This window comes from Epinephelus lanceolatus, chromosome 15 (genome assembly GCF_041903045.1).
Source record: "Epinephelus lanceolatus isolate andai-2023 chromosome 15, ASM4190304v1, whole genome shotgun sequence".
Taxonomy (NCBI): Eukaryota; Metazoa; Chordata; class Actinopteri; order Perciformes; family Serranidae; genus Epinephelus; species Epinephelus lanceolatus.
The window spans coordinates 41,608,476-41,629,023 of NC_135748.1; the positions used below are offsets into that span (position 1 = coordinate 41,608,476).

At 39.3% G+C, this 20,548-nt stretch overlaps 1 protein-coding gene across 1 annotated transcript; it reads left to right on the forward strand.

The window, feature by feature from the left end:
• Positions 1–1,417: 1,417 nt before the first annotated feature.
• Positions 1,418–19,373, forward strand: ezra (ezrin a). The gene is made up of 13 exons (XM_033642924.2): positions 1,418–1,575; positions 3,361–3,444; positions 5,121–5,216; positions 5,854–6,128; positions 7,769–7,852; positions 9,365–9,511; positions 9,883–9,979; positions 11,180–11,343; positions 11,454–11,584; positions 13,954–14,114; positions 14,563–14,655; positions 16,967–17,227; positions 18,808–19,373. Exons 1-13 carry the CDS (start codon positions 1,564–1,566, stop codon positions 18,970–18,972), a joined length of 1,770 nt encoding a protein of 589 aa, XP_033498815.1. The 5' UTR covers positions 1,418–1,563; the 3' UTR covers positions 18,973–19,373.
• Positions 19,374–20,548: the final 1,175 nt, after the last annotated feature.

A 20,548-nucleotide genomic window follows, 5' to 3' on the forward strand; every position in this document is an offset into this window, starting at 1 on the left:
AACATGAGATTTTAATATGGCTGTCACTAGCAATAATTGTTATCACTGATAGGAAGGATTTTTTTAATTGTTTAGTTTATTTGCAAAGGTAGTGAAAAATGCCCAGCTCCGACTCCCAGACCTCACGGTAATGCCTTCACATATTTTATCCAAACCCCCAAATATTAAATTAACATTGGTTTAGGGACTGTCCTTTATTTATTAGAGGAGGAGGAGGTTGCAGTGACTTTTTTTAGCCTCCCTGAGTGACTGACAGAAAATCCACGACTCTCCCTCCACCATAAATTAGTTATTAGATTTTTAGAACTTAAGCTTTGATGTTTGAAATTTAAAAGCTGAAGATGAAATCCTGCAGTTAAAAAAAGTCTCAGTTTTTCACACCTGTCGTGCAAATGGTTAATTTTTGGGCAACTTTTAAATGAGTAGACTTAAGAGATATTGATTAACTAACACTATTTTAAGCTCAGATAATGTATGTAATGTATTTTTTTTCTGATGGAAATGTTGGTCGCAGGTGATGTGTCCAAGGACCATTGGAAATTTAAAGATCCAACAATAATTTCCGTTTTTACAGTTTCTGGCTGTGATAAATGGTGTAATTTTGGTGATTTTGTTTTTTAAGAAAACATGCCCTCCAAACCCATAAATACAAAATACAACCATTTAAAGTTGCATGCCCCTCCCCAAGCCAAAATAAAAAACAAAAAGTCCCTCCCCAGTGCTTAAAATATTATTTGACATGTCTGCCTCTTTTTGCACCGCCCCCTCCTGCCTCATAAATACCGAACAGTCTGTTAGTGTGGGAAAAAAAGATGAAAGATGAGAAGCTGAAGCCAAAAAATATTTGGATTTGTTGCTTGATAAATGATGAATTATTATCAGAATTGTTGCAGATTAATTTTCTGTCTATTAACTATTCCATTAGTTGCTATATCTCTAGATTTTAGTACAAAATGTTGTCGTTAAATGCACTGATTTTTGGAGTATTTGATTAAAAACTACTGAACCTGCAGCTCTGTGAATGTTTACATGATCAGAATCAGTCCATTTTCTTTCTACCTGATTTTGTTTTTGTACAATTATTATTAAAGTCTGTAAAACTTCTTAAGAGTTTGTTTCACTTGAGTTTTACCACAAGCTTCGTGGAGATGTTATCTTGATGTGCTCTGTTTATGACAGCTCATGACTCACTCATGTCACCTCCAAACAGGCAGCATAAATAGTACGTGCGGGCCTATATAGCCTCGCACACTCCGATCAAAGGTCATCAGTTCCGGTGCTGAGACAGGTGATTGTCTTTAGGTGGAGCTGTGCTTCTCGCTCTGCCGGGTGGTCACACTGGAGGTGAGTCTGTGTAATAGTAATCACTGTGAGCCTCCTACGTCACTGTGGGCGATCCACAGCCGAGTTCAAAGGACACAAGCCCTTCCCTTGCGTTAGCCAGCAAGAGCCGAGCGGCGTTCTTTATCAGGTGGAGATTCTGCTGAGAGTCGGCCACTGCAGCCTCGCTCAGCCTGGGAAACACTTTCTTCTGCTGGAGCTCATCCACCAACCAGAGCCAAGATGCCCAAAACAGTAAGACTCGCCTAATTTTGTTTCCAAGATGCGTCTCTGAAATGCCTCTTCCAAGTTTGAGAGGGCGGTGGTGGGTTTATAGATTCATCTGTTGATATGTTTATCTGTGGAGAAAACCCACTGAGCATAAAACAAATTTAAGCACGAGTCATGTTTATTTTAATAGTTTTAGTCACATCTTTTTATCTGAGCTGAGGCTTGTGAGTTATTTCCAAGAGGCACCTTTCCTTCTTGGCATTTACTCATTAACCAAATGTAGAGTTTGACCCATGCTGCACACATTCCTGGCTGAAACAATGCCACTAAAATGTAAATGCATTTCATGGCCAGAACAATGCCGTATGTTTTCTGTGTGGTCGTGCATACTTGATAATGTCATATCGTTTATGACACTGGAGTGATTTTGTAAATGACAGGAGTGACTTTCACCCACAGCTCATAAATGTATGATTTAACTGCTTCATTCTCCCTGTCTTGATTTTGTAAGATGTTTAGCAATAATCTGTTTTCCATCCATAACAAGAGGAACCTGTGTGCATTTAATTGCTGTAAAATCTAAACGCCCTCAGTAAGAGTTACTTAAGTGTTCAGCATCAGTCTGTTGGAGAACTGATAAGAAAGGCCGGCAGTTGTATTACGACTGCAGCTCTTTGCTTATATTGACTCTCCAAGGAGAAAGCCTCTCATAAGAGGTCACACTGACGTCTGCCTCCATTTGACTGACGATAACTTCAAATCAAATTTATGAGCCATGGTAGCAGGTAATGCTTGGGTTGCTCTGTAAAATGCTGAAAATGTGATTCATGAGTTAAATTCTGAACATTTAAATAGGAAAGTGGAAGTTCTGTGGATACTAAAGAGTACAATCCCAGTAAAAAAAAATCAACAACAACATGCTGATTGATTGTTGTTGGATTGCTGCTTCCATGATGGTGATTTCAGTGATCTGAGAAAAGGTCAGAGTGGTAGGAATGCATCAGTGGGACTTGAGGGCGTTACAAAGTAATCATAGTGATCATGGAAAATGGAAACAGTTGAGAAACATGGCGGAGGTTTCATAAATGGATGTTCTAGTTTTTGTTGCCCAAGTTTCAGTGGGTTTATCTTTATGACACCTGGGGTGTGCACTAGTGTAACTTCATAAAATGATTGTGTAACTGCTACAAGCCCAATTCGGCCTGCAGGCCAGGGTCACGCAGTCATCGTGTGTTTGTGGTGTTGTCTTTGGAAAAAAATGAGAATAAGTTTTTTTCTCTTCAGGGAAATTCATTCTTGGAACTCTTAAAAGTCCGACTTGTTCCAGTTTAATCACTGTTATTATAAATGTGGTTGATCTCATTAACAATGGTAAAGTCTAAAGGCAACTTGGCAGGCAGTGAGTATTTTGATATTTTAATCTGCGTATGTTCAACCTTGTGGCACCTCGCAAGGGTAGTCCAAAGTCTAATGAGATAGTGAGCAATTATGGTTTATGAACAATCCACTTCACAGCTCCACATTAAAACCATTCTCCACACAACTGACTTCGTTATTTCTGTCTTTTACTATGAAAAAAGTTGTTTCATAAAGTGACTGTCAAAAGCAAATGTGCAGGAAAAAGAAGCTATATTTTTTGCAGAATTACAGATGTGTGTGCAGGAAAAGAATGAAAAATGCAGGACTGATGGATTCAGATTTAAATCAAATAAAACAGTTTAACAATTGAGTGGAAATAAGAGGTTTATGTGATCAAAACTGAAAAATCCACATGACTAAATGACTTTTTGGTTTTTTTTTTTGCTTTAGGTCAATGTCCGCGTCACCACAATGGACGCAGAGCTGGAGTTTTCCTTCCACCCCAACACCACAGGGAAGCAGCTCTTTGACCAGGTCTGTATGTGACCCTCAAATTAAAAAGTCCTCAGATAGAGCTTGCCTGGACAGCTGATGGCACTCGGCTTGTGGTGCTCAAAGTGCCAAAAAATAAATTTGGAAAACTCAACAGCAACGTCTTTTAACAAATATCATGACCTAGTTACTCAAGATAATCCACAGACCCTGGATACATCCCAAGTCTCTCATTTGTCATCTCCTCACTCCTTAATTCTCGATTGAACCGGAAGACGTTTTGTTGCGCCATCTTGAAGGCTGTCCCATAGCTCTTATTTCTGCTCTGAGGAGCGAGGAAGCACAAGAGCAGCCATCATGGAAGTCTTTTATCATCTAACACACCCCCATATTGGATTAACTGGACGCTGCAGCTGATTGGACTGATCTGATACATTGCATTATACCAGTTTTATACTGGAGTGAAGACAGATAAGAGATTAAACTGAAGTGTATCACATATCATATAGATGTATGTATATATAACTTGATGCTTGTGCAGACGCAAACGCAACCGTTGACTCAGCTGTGATCAGCTGTCACTATGCTCAGAAACAGACATTGTTTCAGGTGTGACCTCTGAGGAAACAATCTCTCCCGCATAGTTTCCTTGCGTCTGTGGTAGGAAGGACTAAGCTGCATGGAAAAGACGCAAGTGAGGGACACATGGATTTGGGATGCACCCCTTGTTGTGAGCATTTTCATGTAGGAACTGTTCTCTTTCTACCAAACTACACCCACAAACTGTATCACCGTGCAGAAGGAAGTGTGCATCTGCTCATGGACGAGAGGCTCACGACAGCGTGAGATACAACATTAATGTCGTCCTCCTCGGCTGAGCTGTAATGTTAGCTAGCTCAGTGGTGCTAAGTTAGCTAGCAGTAGATACATACTTCCTTCTGCACAGTGATACAGTTTGCAGGTGTAGTTCGATAGAAAAATATGTATTTTTGATTTTGGGGTGAACTGTTCTTTCAAGTACCTCAACACTTACAGGTCCAGTGTGTAAGATTTAGGGGGCTTTGGTGAGTTGCACATAGTGGCACATTTCCTTCTATTACTTAAATTATTTATTGCTTTCTTTACTTAAATGTGTCCTGGTGATAAAAAAAAATCATATTGTATCAAATCATAGCTGAAAGAAGATAATTAAAAACTCTAATTATGTTACGTTTCTGTTAAAGTTATTTTTAAATCAGGACGGATGTTTTCATGTCTCTTAATACACTTCCTGTCTCATTATAACTGCACAATGAGGCGTCCCTCTCAGTGCCCGAATAGTTTACTTATTAAATCGTTCAACCAAAAGCTAAATTATCACTAACTTGTTCTGAAAGGTGACATCACCACCACAGCACAACAGCAGGACGCCCTCGTTACCCTGGAGCTCAGTGTGTAATTATCTAAACCTTTACACTTGACAGGGAGGCTCTGTGATAAAGGGGTCTCTGAGGCTGTATATTCCCCACCTCAGCTACTGTTGTTTACATTGACATCATCATCAATGAGACTGATGTACAGTCTGTGCATGATTCTGCTTTGTGCTGTAAATAACTTGTCCAAACGTTTCTTCAGGGTCAGAATATTAGAGGTGTGATGAATAAAGAAAGTAACAAAGGGAAGTTTTGTGTTTCATTTTATTATATTTTCACGTCTGTGTTTGTCGCTCTGTGTGTCAGGTTGCCAGGACCATCGGACTGCGTGAGGTTTGGTACTTCGGGCTGCAGTTTGTCGACTCGAAAGGATTCCTCACCTGGCTGAACTTTGAGAAGAAGGTGAATCTACTGACACATCCTGTTCTGTTAACCTGCTGTGCTTCTCGGCTCTCTGCTCTTCTGAACTGTGGTATATTAAACTTGATCTGATTTGATCTTGATCCTTTTATCTTCCCCATGTAATTCATTCTGTTTTACAATTTTCTGATGTAGGTTAATGAACTTAATCTTACTTGTTACATCTCTCCAATTATATCTCTGTGAATTGCTTATACTGTTTATTATACATATATTATAATCCAACTATTTTCATGTTGCGCAGCAAAACACCAAGGCAAATGTATCTTAAAACCTACTTGAAAATAAACCTGAATCTTATTATTTTAACTACACTCTATTCACTTTAGTCCCTCTAAACCTTCGTCAAGAGTATTTACCTTCTATCAAACTGTGAAATACTTTTGACGAAGATCCAGAGGGACTGAAATGTTAGTATGACCAATAAATGGTGAAGCTGAGTAAGAGCAGTGTGTGTAATCTTCTCTTCAAGTGATACTTTTCAACACACCTGCATCTGAGACAGTTGGATGTGCAAATATCTCTCTTTGAACAAGTTAAAAAATATATCTTTAAAAGTCTAATAAAGCATTTTTGATAACCTGTGGACACCCTGTGATATGTGCTCTGCTCTGCTCAGGTGATGGCCCAGGAAGTGAGGAAGGAGACTCCCCTGCAGTTCAAGCTGAAGGCCAAGTTTTACCCAGAGGACGTGGCCGAAGAGCTGATCCAGGATGTCACCCGGAAGCTCTTCTTCCTGCAGGTGAAGGAGGACATTCTGGGAGAGGAGATCTACTGCCCTCCAGAGTCCGCCGTGCTGCTGGCCTCTTATGCCGTGCAGGCCAAGTACGGAGAGAAGGACAAGTCAACACACCACCCAGGTTACCTTTCCTCCGAGCGCCTGCTGCCCAGGAGGTGAGTGTTGGAGAATGAATAAACTGATGGTCATTTCTCTGGTATTTTAACCCTTTGAATCCTGAGCAAATTGGCTGGATTTCTTTCAAAAACATGGGGAGAAGGCAGTGAGCAATAAAAGAAGAAATGGCCCAAAAAACTGCAAGAAATTAGTAAAAAGAGAAAATTAAAAACAAGAAAATTAGTTTAACAAACAAACAAGGAAATGACCTGGAAAAATGCTTAAAAATGATAATAATTCTCTAACATAATTTTAAATATTTAATAATAATAATTCTAAATATAGTTTTCCCCTAGCTTTTTTCTTTTTTCCTTAGTTTTTTCAGCTCGCGGGTTTAAATACTTGCAAAAGGCATCTGAAAGCAGAAGAAAAGTGATGTTGCCCCAGGTTTTGACAGGTTAATGCACTAGCCTGAGATCACCTGTACACACAAAAACAACAACAACAAAAAAACATTTTAATCCCTGAAAGTGAAATAAATGTATGCTGCAGCATGGAGTAGAAAGAAAAGACTGTTAATCACACAGATAAAAACAATGAAATGCTGCAAGCTTAAAAACTGTGTGTGGAATTGATAACAAATATCTTGATAAATTAATATAGATATTCAGCAAACACACAAAAGTAATGAAGCTCGTATAAAGCATGAAGAATGTCCCATGAAGAGATGAGAGAGTGGATAGCAGAGGAGATAACAGTTTAGTTCAAAGGCCTCTAAATAAAAGATAGACACAGATTATCAAGAATAATTGTACCCAGGAGAAAAAAGAATAATGTGGTTGCACACCAAAAGACGGCTTGCACTGTTTTGGGGCAAGATTTAAACAATGGGCGAGGCAGATGCTGTTTGGTGTTCTGTTATAAAAGGTTTTATTGAAAGGCAAACAGGATGCCCCCCCCCCCACCCCCGTGTACAGCTGTTCCTTCCTCCTGGGTGCCAGCTGGTGAAAGATAAACCACGTGAACCAAAAAGGACATTTAACTCCCAGTGCACACCAGGACACTTATTTTATTGACAGCTTATATGACAGCTACGTGTTTCACTTCAACAGATTCGCTCTGTGTTTTATCCTTTTAAATGATCACATACTAGCTGAGAATAAAACAGGTGCACTACAAAACATCAACATTAGAGGGAACAGCAACTTAAACTCTACGATGCAGAGCAGAATATGTTTGACATGTTTATAGCTCTTGTGATATATGATGTGGAAGAGAAGGAATGAATGCTCCATGGTGTTGTATGAGCTCTCCAGACAGTAACTATATGAAATTAATTGATAAAATATCATTTGAACTTTTGTAACTGAGGTATGTTGTATGATGGAATAATAATGTAGTTTATGTGTGAGAAACAACTTGTTTTATGAGTTTTAAGAGCCTAAATGTGTGCTTTGCTTTCCGTTTTTCCATGAGGGCAAAGAATATAAATATATCATTCAAACTGACTTAAACCAACACGGAAAAATAACCTCACCAGTCACTGAAGACAGAACTGCTACGTATTCACAATCACCAACAAGACATACATTAATAGAGACACGATAATGTGGCATGTGTGTTGACTGAGCTCTGTAGGTATACACAGACTGTTTACATGTCCACCAGTGGGCTGCTGATAACGGGTCTCTCCCCTCAGAGTGCTGGAGCAACACAAGCTGTCCAGGGAGCAGTGGGAGGAGAGGATCCAGATTTGGCACGAGGAGCACAGATCGATGCTGAAGTAAGTGATGAACACACTGATCTGATTCTGATCCTGGAAAATGACTCTACTGTGTATTTATTTTCATTTTAAACCACCTGACTATTTAAAGATAAAAAATAACAGTCTTCCTCTCACAAGTGAAAAGTTCTACCTAAGTATTAAAACATGCTCACTCAAGTCAGGTCACGCTAAAAGTAATTCATTGGACAGACATTGTTGTATGTCTGACATTACTGAGTGTTTGCTGACTGTTTGATTGTTTTCTAATTGTCCTAATATTACGCCGTGGCTTTGTTTGTCACAGGTAAACTTTATTTGATTAAATCAAAACAAAAGTAAACACATAATTCAATGTGTCATTCTGTAATTGCCACTTGTGGCCTCATGGCCTCTGGTGCACAGACGTTAAATCATCTGGCTAAGGCACCTCAACATTTTTGGGTCGATAACATTTTACAGAATCAAAATTTTAATGATTTTTTAATTTTATTTTGTTGTTTATTAAAGGACGAGTCCAGCTATATTATCTTCTGGGTTTTTCACTTAGCCGTTAGCAGCATTAATAATAGCAGCTGTTAATAATATGAACAGAATGGTTCAGTTTGGATTTTTTGGAGTGCGGTTGTATGAGATATTTATCCTGAACTGAAGCCGTTATATCACTCTCTTCAACGCCGCCAGACTCTTTTGACAAAAACAGTAATTTTACATTGCAGAACACAAGTTTCTGTCCAAGCCTGAACTAAGCCCAAACCATGGCAGCCATTTTGGACCAGAACCTGATTAAAAACCCAACTTTGTACTGTAAAAGAAATATATTTCATATTATAGATTTTTTATATTAAAGCATTTATTAAAAGCTAAGGGCTGACGTGTCTCCTCGTCTCCTTCTTGGCTCCCTTATTTCAGTAATAAATGGTAAATGGACCTGCATTTGTATACTCAGTTTTAAACACACTCACACACCGATGGAAGCATCATCGGGAGCAAATTGGGGTTCAGTATCTTGCTCAAGGACACTTTGACATGCAGCCTGGAGGAGCCGGGGATCAAACTGCTGATCTTCCAATAGTGGACAACCTACTCTACCTCTGAGCCACAGCCACCCCAATAGTCTGTTGTCTCATGCACGACAGGTTTGGCAGAGTGAGCTGCGCCCCTCAAATGCATGGTTATTTTTCTACATTAAATTTTACGCCATCTACATACAAGAACTGTCTGTTTTGTTTAAAAAACAAACAAACAAAAAACAGCAGTAAATTGGCGAGAATCGGACCTGATTCAAGCCCGGGGGAATAATGAGAAATTACAGTCCGACCTGGCCCCATCTGAACCTGGCAGGTCAGGTCTAATTGAGCTCAGGCAGAGAATCAGAGCTCTCATCTAACTGGAGCTGGTTATTGAAAGCCCACCTCAATCTCACTTGTTTCAGTAACAGATAAATAAATTAACTGAATACGCAATGATGTCATAAACTAATGAAAACTGTGTGTGTTCTTCATGTTCCATCTGTGTGTTTAACCTGAACAGGGAAGACGCCATGATTGAGTATCTAAAGATCGCTCAGGATCTGGAAATGTACGGCGTCAACTACTTTGAGATCAAGAACAAGAAGGGCTCAGACCTGTGGCTGGGAGTCGACGCTCTGGGACTGAACATCTATGAGAAGGAGGACAGGTAGGTCAATAAATCACTGACTTCATTCACTGCTTCAGCCGTACGGTACTTATTTATTATGTCTTTTCTAACATTGTGAGTGTAGGGTTTATTGATTTTATGACATACAGTTGTAGACAGGAGGGCAACACACGAGCAGTTGCTGACCTCTGCTACCTTTCCTCTGCAGTCGGTCAGGTTTTAAAATAACACGTCTGACCGCATGGCTGTTGTTTTAAAGAGGCCATTGACCTAATTCACTTGATTCTACTACAACATGAACAAGCTCTCACTGGCCTGTTGCTCTGATGCAACGTATCTGTATGGAAAAAAAATTGCCTGTGAATATTCTATAAAACAAAAGTGTGCTGTTGTTTGTCTCCTTCCTGCAGACTGACTCCAAAGATCGGATTCCCCTGGAGTGAAATTAGAAACATTTCTTTCAGCGATAAGAAATTCATCATTAAGCCCATAGACAAGAAATCTCCTGTGAGTATTTTAAAAAAATCCTCAGTAGCATCTCAAGTGTATGTAAATGTATAAGACTGTTTAATGTGTTAGAAGCATTAATGAGGTGCAGGTTTACAGAAGAACAGTGGGATTAAAGTTGTTCTAGTCTTGCAGATATGCAGCTTTTTTAGTTGAATTTTTGGTAGGGTTTTTTTAGGTTGACTAGTTTGTCACATCTCTGCAAAGACAACAGACTTTGTCACACTTAAAATTTATTAATGTGGATAAATAAAAAAAACTGTTAACAAAGAATAACTTTTGCATTTTGGAAGATGATGCCTTTTTTTCAGCAAAAAGGCAGCGGAAATAGTATTTTGATGATCATACTGACACAGTTTCAGTGTCTGTTTCACTCACAGACATGAAGAAATATAAATATTTATTTTTACCCCAACAATTCCTGTTTCCAGTTCAAAATAAAAGCCCTCTGACAACATTTCTGTCAACAGAATCGCCTCATTTGTTAAAACAAGGCTTTTAATTGTGACATTTTTGACGGACTATGTTGTTGACGATGCAGATGTTTGCACAGATCCATAAATTAGTGGAGTACTCGCTTTTAACTGTGGAAATAGAGTAGTTATAGCAGCAGGCAGCTCTGCAGCAACGCAGCAGCAGTAACGTTGTCTGTGTGAACACTGCACACAGACAGTTGTGGCTCTGGTAAAAATGGGAGGGTGAATTTGGGGAATCACTGTTTGTAGAATTTTATCTGAGTTAGGCTCCTATACTTACCTATACTATACCTCTTTTGCACATTTGTTTTATTTTATTAGTTTAAAATATTAGAAAAAAATCCTTTCTCTGTTAAGATCATTTTTTGGGCTTTTCGCCTTTATTGGGTAGGAGAGTTTTTAAGCATGAGAGGGGGAGAGAGAGAGGATGACATGCAGCAAAGGGCTGCAGGAGGGATTATATATCTCACCTGATCTGTGAACGCCTCAGGATCGCCCAGGAGGAGTTAGAAAAAGTTACTGGGGAGAGGGACGTCTGGAGTACTTCTCTTTAATGATCATACCCTTGATATTAAGGATATCAAACCTAAAACTTGAGGATGCTTTTTTTCTTTGAAAGTTTGGTTTAAAAATTTTGGTTTGAGTTTGAAAGAGACCAGTTTAATGCTTTTTGGAAACATATAAAAGCAAACTGCCCCTGATGCGATGTTTTCTTTCTCTCAAGGATTTCATATTCTACGCTCCACGACTGCGAGTCAACAAGCGCATCCTGCAGCTGTGCATGGGCAACCACGAGCTGTACATGCGCCGCCGCAAGACCGACACCATCGAGGTTCAGCAGATGAAGGCTCAGGCCAAAGAGGAGAGGCTGCAGAAAAAGATGGAGAGGTAAGGGGAAGTTTAAAAGTGTCACTGTCATGGTCTCTGAGCATGAGGATCAAATTCCAGGCTGTGATTAATATGTATGATCATCACTTTTTTGTTCATGTGTTCTGCAGAGATCAGCTGGAGAGTGAGAAGAAGAGGAGGGAGGCCATTGAGAAAGAGAAGGAGCAGATGGAGAGAGAAAAGCAGGAGCTGATGATGAAGCTCTACCAGTACGAAGAGACGACCAAGAGGGCAGAGAGAGGTGAGACAGAGACACTGCTTATATTATTCTACTGAAAAGAAATACAACATAAATAACCATCATTTATGTTTCAGACTTACACACATACCAAGGCTTCACTGCCCTCTTTTGTTTATTTGCTTTAACTACATCTCAGTTTTTACACTAAGGTCGGAGAGTAACAGAGCTGTGAAGACTTTGAAAGTCACTGAAATCTGCATCAAATAGCTTTTAAACAAAGTGTAGTTTTTAAGAATGATTGTGGTGGATTTCTAGGCGAGATATAAGATAGATTCCTGCACTGGAAAATGGTGGCAACGTGCATTCAGCAGACAAAGAAAATTATCTTTCTGCAAAATAACAACAGTCACGAGCTGTAAGATTTGGGAAACTCTTTTGATCATTCATTATATCAGTAGCTCTCAACCTAAGTGTTCCAGCAGAGGTCCCTAAAAATTTTAAAGGACCCCAGATGATTAAAATATACGTGTAATTTCTCATTTTTTCTGACTCCCTAAATTTTTACCTGTTTTTCTCATTAAATATTACATACCACATAAGTAGGGCTGGGTGCCACCACTGATTTCCTGAATCGATTATAAAAGGTCCCGATTCAATTCGATATCAGTTCGATAGGTGATGTTCAAGATAAGATAAGATGAAACTTTATCAATCCCACCGGGAAAATTCAAATTACAGCAGCTCAAATAGCTCAGATAGAAAAGCAAGTTGAATGGCAACAGAATACATATAGAATAGAGATAAAATACAAAATGATATATATCAGAATTAGAAATATATTTACACTATATACACCTTTTAAGTATGCATATACGGAAAAAAGAATATGTATATAGGTTTCCTATGCAAGTATGGAAAGTATGGAAAAGTATGGAAATAAATTTGATCAATTTCCAGGTATTAAAAAGTATGGAAAATGAAAAATAAAGTATGGAAAAATATTTATGTTTCCAGACTATTACCACTGTTCTAAAATACTGTTTTCTAAAATAGAAAATTAGGTATTTCCAAAAATAATTTAATCAATCCGGATTGTGTTTTATGCCGGGCCAAGCACAGTTTGTGTGAGAGCAAACGTCTCCGAAAACTTACCGCCCCTTTTACCTGACTGACAAGTGGTATGTCCAGTCCGCTGCCCAATGACCCTCCTCCAGCCCCCCAGGTATCGAGTTTCACTCCAACACTGCACCTTCGACAAGAAGACGAGTTTCACGTGGTTCACAATGGGTAGATGCAAGTTTTTGGATGGATGGCTTGACAGTACCGTATATAAATACTGGTTGGCCAAGGACTCCCAATTCACATGCAGAGCTAGATGCAAGCTTTGTGTGAAATCATTTGACATCGCCAACATGGGGGAGAAGGCGATTCTGAGCCACATGAAAGGAAAAAACACTGACGTCTCGTTAATGCATCACTTGCACCCAGAGTCCCAACCTTTTTGCCTCAGCCCAGACACTGAACTTACCTGAGTTTTTATTTGTATGCCATTATGGTACTTGGCTACAATCACCTATTAAGAATAATTAAATATGATGTGAAATATGATACACTGATATATTTACTCAGACGTCGCATACTCTCTGGAAAAAAACAAAAAACAAAAACGCTGAGAAGTCTGGAAATTAGGGTATAGAAAAGTATGGAATTTTGAAATTCCAAATGTGTAGGAACCCTGTGTATATATGAATAAATGTATGGGTATATATTAACAGCTGTACAGGATAATTACTCATGGTGTGTAGTATTAAGATTGAAAACAGTGTAGAACAATTTAAACAGTGTCTCCTTGCAAAGGCAGATACATAGAGAGGCATACTACAAAGAATATTAGTAGCTCACATTTTGCAGTGAGGTTCACATTGGGGTATAAATAGATATTGTAAATATTGTACAGAATATCAGTTAAAATATAAATTTTTGCTATAATGTGAAAGACGGTCTTCAAGAACAAAAACTTTAACTCTTACAAGGAATTATTTAACAAAAATAATCCCTTGGATGTTTGGACAGTGCTTTTACCTCACTGAACACAGAGTAACTGACTCTGGTGAATCCGAACTAACGCTTTGAAACACTAAAGTCACACAATAACACAAACAAAGTGACTGAGGCAGTGGTGGACCAGCATGTCCGTGTTGAACAAGGTAAAATTACTGTTTTTGTCAATGGAGTCTGGCTTTGAAGAGAACAAAGATAAGTTTCACTTTCCGTTCAGTTCCCTGTTGAAAGCACTGTCAGAAATATTCAAACATATTATTTAACGATCATATTTGCTCCAGAACGCAGCAGAAATCAGAGCAGTGGATTTTTTGTCCGGTGCAGACCATGATAGATATTTCTCGTGTCTCACCGACTTTGTCCTGCAGAGCTTCAGGAGCAGCTGGACAGGGCCATGAGGCTGGAGGAGGAGAGGAGGAGGGTGGAGCAGGAGGCGGCCCGGCTGGAGGCTGAGAGGATGGAGGCCATTATAGCCAAGGAGGAGCTGGCCAGGCAAGCTGAGGACCAGATAAAGAGCCAGGAGCAGCTGGTGAGTACACGGTGCAAGAAGTACTCAGATCCTTCACGTGAGAAAAAGTCGTGACAGAAAAAACAGTCATTACACACAAAGCTCCTACATTCAGGATAAACACATATTAACTGCTGTGAGTGCTGTGTGAATGAGTGAATGAATGATATGGGGGATTTTGTGGGATTAAAGCGTTTGTTTTACAACGTGAGAAAATTCTCTTACTTTAAAACTGATGATGTCACTGAGCTCAAACAGACTGCCTTTATGTTTTTATGAGCTTATCTGCAGTTTAATGTAAAGTCTGAATTTGTAAAGTCAGCTTAAAGGTAAATGCACCAGAATTAAAAGTACTCCTTCAGTTTTTTGTCCATCCAGGGTGTCCAGGTAACCGAAGTTGCCGAGATAATCAGGTGTCTGTTACTGGGCTTTTTTTAACACCGCGGTCGGTTTGTGCTTCCTCCCTCAGGCCGCAGAGCTGGCCGAGTACAGCGCCAAGATCGCTGTGCTGGAAGAGATGAAGAAAGAGAAGGAGGAAGAGGCTGAGTCATGGCACAGCAAGGTGAGTATCCAGCACACCATCAAAGAATGCACCTGTAGGGAAGTCTCAGGATTACCTGGGAAATGTCAGAACAAACCACTTTCTGCTCGTCACCTTTTTGTTAGTTTTGTTTGTTTGTGAACCTGTTTTTGTGTCTCCTGCACAATCTGAAATTATTTTCATTGTTTTGTGTGTTTATTACTTTTGTTAGTACAAATTGGGCAACACTTTATTTCAAGTCCCCCTGTATGGCATCTATAAGCAGTATATAAATACTTATTGTTTTAAAACACACTATAATGTTTTTTTAAATGCAGATGTAAGTGTTAATGTGACGTGTTGATTACATAAGTTGAACAAATAAAAGTTCAATAATCAGTAGACCTCAGCAGGAACTTTATTTTTATAGTGACAGCTTTTCACCAGGCTTATTAATTTATTGCAGACCCATAAATTAAGTTTTTCAGGCCCATCACACTCACAGTTTCTAAAGGGAACAGCCCTTAAATTGCTTGTAGTAATGGAAGCATATATAAAATATACATTTATATGAATTACCAATATCAAAATCCCTGGCAGTGCCCTGAACATTTTATATTTGCATGTATAAAATACGTAGGTGCATGTTTTTACAATTACATTTTTATACCTTATATCTCTTTTTCTCTAACCCCACACTAGTCATCACCACTCATGCATGTGACCAGTAAAGCTTTAAAATCCTTGAGAGAAAAAGACTTGTCCAAGTCACCATAAAACTGTTTTTAAAAAGTGAAATTCAGACCTGAGATCAGAGTGCAGCTCTGCCTGCTGGTTTCATTTGTTCATAAACTGATCACAGTCAAACTGAAACTTAAAAAAGAGTCAACACTTCGCAGCCTGCGTTTAGATCAGATGATGAAGTACAGCACTGGTTCCCAACCTGGGGCTGTCAGTGTTAACACGTTAATCACAATACGATTCAGGTCCAAACATAACATGTTAAACATTAATCGTGTGCTGCTATTATGTCTCTGTAACACACCGTCACTTGTAGTCAAGCCGTACAAGTGAGGCAGACAGTAAGACACCACTGTGCTTTTGAACGGCTCCCTCCACTTTAAAAAACTCCCAGACGGCTCAGTTGACAAGTTGAAAGTAATCTGCACCTTGTGTCAAACGGAACTGAAATATAAGTAATAGATAAATAAGAACTTTGATTTTGAGCTCCCATCTACGAGCTGAGCACAAAGGTGCGGCTAATTGGACTGATGTCAGCGGGCAGCTGCATCACCAAAGCTGGCAAAGCACTATTTTAGAGTGTGTGAGTCACCAGCATTGTCCTCTACTCATATGAGTAGAGGACAATGCCGCTAGCTGCTAGGCTAATTTATACAATGTAAAATGTCATAGATGTATGCTAATGAAGTTAGCATGTTGTATTTGTGGGGAAAACCTATATATAAAACAATTAATTTGTCAGTGAACATTGTGAGTTGCAAATTAGAAACGTTACCTTTGTTAAATTTTGATTCCCAATCAAGACACTAGAATTGTGTGACCTTGATAATGTGGACTTCAAAATGCAAAATAATGGAATTTTAAACATGCAATTAAAAATGTGATTAATCACAATAAACTATTAATTTTCAACGATTAATTGTGATTTAAAAAATCAATCATTTGACAGCAGTAGTTTGGATAATTATTTACGGTATAAATTTAAAGAAATCCCAGAGGATAAAAGTGCGATAAAAACCTGAACACAAGATGTATTCACAGATCCTTCACTCTCTGCTGAACAGCCTCGTCCTGCATTATTATTGTACACAGTTCAAACAACAAAACAGCGAACAGAACAATGGCCAACTGTCAGGGAAAAGAAAACACTGAATCTGTCAAAAAGAAGCCTTTTAAGTTTTATAATTGTTAAAGAAATATAAAACAGACAGAGAGTTGCAAAAAGAAAACTCATCTCTGATTAAATATTCACAGGAAACAATTTGCTCAAACTTGATCCAAATCACTCATTTTATACAAACTTCCTGCAGTTATTGCCTTTTGGGTTAATTTCACAGTTTATCAGTTGTGACGCACAGAATATAATATGAAATGTTGAATGATATGTGAGTCATCTGTTTACTGAGTGACAAAGAACGGGTTCCTGAAGGAAAAAGTTTGGGAACCACTGAACTACAGCTAAATTTTTATTTTATTTTATTATTATTTTATTTTTCATCTGACCAGGGACGACAGATTCAAATTATCTTTTTCGGCCGACTCTGGTTCATTAACAGTTTTTTGATCTGCCTCTGTTAAAACTAAACTCAGCTCACCCTCCTCTTTGTTTCAGGCTATAGAAGTGGAGGAGAGTCTGATTAAAACCAAGGAGGAGCTGCACAGCGTGATGAGCTCTAACTCAGCTCCTGTCCAGGCTCCTGCTTCCTCCTCTTCCTCCTCCTCCTCCTCAGACAGCGAGAGTGACCACGAGCACAGCGAGGAGAACAGCACCTACAGTGCTGAGCTGCAGTCGCAGGACATCAACGACCATCGTCAGGAGGAGGAGCGACTCACCGAGGCCGAGAAGAATGAGCGCCTGCAGAAACAGCTGATGGTGAGTTCAGGGTCCCCGGGATACGACCCATAAAAAACAAGCTAATTTCAACTGAACCTTTTACTTTGACATATTTCTTGTAGTTTTCCTCCATACTCAATAAAAATGTGTTGAATGTGCACTTGAAAAACAAAGAGATAAACGTTAACCGCTTTAGCCCCAAAATCTGTTCATGGTCAAACTCATATTTCACGTGTTTGTAATGGATTTTATATCAAACTAATAATCTGTGTAACATTCCCCCCACAGAAAACATTCATTTCCATATTCTCCACAGACAGAAAATCAAATGGTGTAAGAACAACAAATATAAAAGCACAGTCAGTAGGTCGTAGGATACACATAAACGGCACAAGATGTCTCCTACTTCAGAAGTATCCCACAATGCACCATGAAAAGTAGTATACAACTGATGGTTCCTTACCAAGCAGTATATCCTATCATGCATTGCACCAAAGGAACGGACCGACTGGGGGTGAGAGGCTGTCAGCAGATAAACAGAGATCTGTGTGGGTACATGAGACCCTAAAAAAGAGGCTGGATCATGGGGAGTACCACCAGTTGGTCCAGGAGCTTCTCCTCCATCATGGACGTTTCCAGGCATATTTTAGGATGACTCAGGGGGAATTTGACAACCAATCATCGGATCGTATAGCTCTGGGTATCCAGCAACCACTACCACCAGTTTCTCCTCCATTGTTTACCAACTGTAGACTTGTTGTCATGACCACCACAGAAGGCCCGCCTCTCAAATCATCCCACTGGACAATGGGGAAAAAGATGACAAAAAAAGTTGCTGAGTTGAGTTTTTTTCAACTCGAGGAGTTCAGAGCGCTCCGGCAAAAACGCCAGGTGCTTAAATTGCAGAAATGCGAGGCGCATTGTAATGCTAAAACAGCGAGCAAAAAGCTTCATTCTCATTTAAAACTATTACAAAAAGCCGCCTCCAGCTGCTAGAAAAGCTTTCTGTGAGATCAAGGCTTAAATCTGTATCTTGCTTCAAAATATATCGATATATCGTACGTAGTCATTACATCACCCAGCCCTAATTAATAGGAAAAAAATGAGAATATGACCTGAGTATTGTCCGAGTGTTTTTTCATGTTGCAGATAAGCTCACAATATAGTCCTCTACGTAGAACTCCCTGTACAGTGAGTAGTGAATAAGTGAATGATGAACTTCTGGATGTCTATCGCCCTCAGCATGTAGCACTGATACTCAACAGTCATACACAGAGACTGTCAGTCGACCAGGAAGTGTTGCAGCAGCAGACAGGTTGTGTTTCGACTGTTAAAGCTCACATGTGAGCTGCAGCTGAGCTACACGTGACAAGTGACGAGCTACAGGTTACAACAGGAAGATTCTTCTGTGAAAAACTGAGCGAGTCATTCTGACATTTTCATTCTGAGACATTTGAGGAGATCAACAACTGACAGAGATGTTATTAAATGACAGCACGCATGAGGTCTTGTAATGCAGATAACATCTCGACTGGAGGAAATGCACTGATGTAAGATGATCTAACAATGAACACAGTGCCTTTCCTTGTGATTTAATGACTTGAATCCTTCCTCCTCAGGAGCTGAGGTCAGAGCTGGCAGAAGCCCGTGACGAGAACAAGAAGACCCACAACGATAGGCTCCACCAAGAGAACATCGGAGCCGGCCGCGACAAGTACAAGACCCTGCGTCAGATCCGTCAAGGCAACACCAAGCAGAGGATTGATGAGTTTGAGGCCTTGTAGGAAACCTCAGAGACCTGCAGATCTCTCTCAGATACCTCATGAAGGTCTCGTTCATTGATGTTTTTAACTGACGTGTGATGTAATTACAGCCACACCTGATTTTAAAAGACCCAGAAAAGCATGATGCTGATGTGTGTAAAAGTACCTCCATGAAGTTTTGTTTTATCAGTTTAACTTTTGCTTTAAAAAGCGCTGTTTCGTTTTGTTTTCTTTGTAGCACTCAAACATCTCCAACGTGCTGTTTAGTCCCATTAAAAGTATGAAATATAGCAGGAAGCTGCCGTGTTCCTGAGACACTGTGTGAACAAATTAACCATCATGACGATCAAAAACATTATTGTTATGTGCAGTTTTGTTTTTACACCAAACTGAAGTGATTAAATTTGGATTTATCTAATGAACGCCTCGTAGAGCTGCTACTGACAACTATTTTTCTTATTGTCTCATTTATTTTGTTTTTATTACATCATGTCTTTTTTCCCACACATAAAAGTGCTTAAAATCCAGAAAAGAAATGTGTCAGGAGAGGTCGTACAGGCAGACCTCCCCTCAGCTGGAGGAGGAAGAACAAAAAATAACAAAAAAAAATGAGAAGAAGTAAAAAAATATTTAAAAAAAAAAAAAAAAAGCAAATGACAAAAAGCAAAATGAGTTTATAACTCATCAGTGGGCAATAATCCAGTAAAAACAGAAATACATAAAACACAAAGCAAAGATAAGAAGAAGAAAAAAATATATATGTACACACATCAAGAAATAATCAGACAACATATATTAAAGGACGGTGAAGCTGATCAACCTGTCAGGTATATGAATGAATTTGGGGATTCAATTTAAATTTAAATTGCTTAACAATGAGTCTTTATGTTGCTTGTTTTGTCCAAAACTCAAACCTATTAAATGTATTATAATATGAAACTGAGTCAAACTTTGAGAGGCTGATAAATGATTTAGGGGCTGTATACCTGCCGTGTTTTTTGCACCCTCAAATTCATTGTTATCAATGCAGATGTGCAGCAGGTGCGCTCAAACGCCAGAGCGACACTGTGGTGGCTGTGTGTGATAAATATGGAGGAGAAGTTGATCATGTTCGTGCAGAGCTGTCAGAGTGTCACATCTGTCCCACAGACAACAGGCTGACACACTTATAAACAGCTCCTGGAAGAAGATCAGCTCTGCACTCTGGATTTCAGGTGAAAAGGCTGTAAAACGATGCTTGTTAAGGTTGCTTAGCAACCTCAGACGCAACCTGCTACCACGCTCTTAAAAGCTGGCTCAAAGAGTAGCACACAATGACTGACCTCATGTTTTCCAGGTGGTTTAAGACGCGGCATGTGTACGGCCCATTAAGCCACTGTAAGTCTCCAGTGCTCTGCTCTATGGTGACATGAAGCCGAAAATTCGGGTAATTTTGTGCCACTATAATCATGCTTTTTTGCTCAGAAAAGCATTATGCACCGCTGAGCGATTCTTTTAGGAATGAATGGGCCCCACCTCCAACCTGTATCCTCTTCTCTTTATATATCTATGAAGCTGTTGTGTCATCCATCTTTATGTACAATCTGATGATAAGCTC

What these genes read in the sequence shown, in the direction of transcription:
- ezra (XM_033642924.2), top strand. An exon ending in GAGCGCCTGCTGCCCAGGAG is followed by an intron (nt 6,129 to 7,768) that starts GTGAGTGTTGGA and finishes CTCTCCCCTCAG; the next exon opens with AGTGCTGGAGCAACACAAGC. An exon ending in CTGAGTCATGGCACAGCAAG is followed by an intron (nt 14,656 to 16,966) that starts GTGAGTATCCAG and finishes TCTTTGTTTCAG; the next exon opens with GCTATAGAAGTGGAGGAGAG.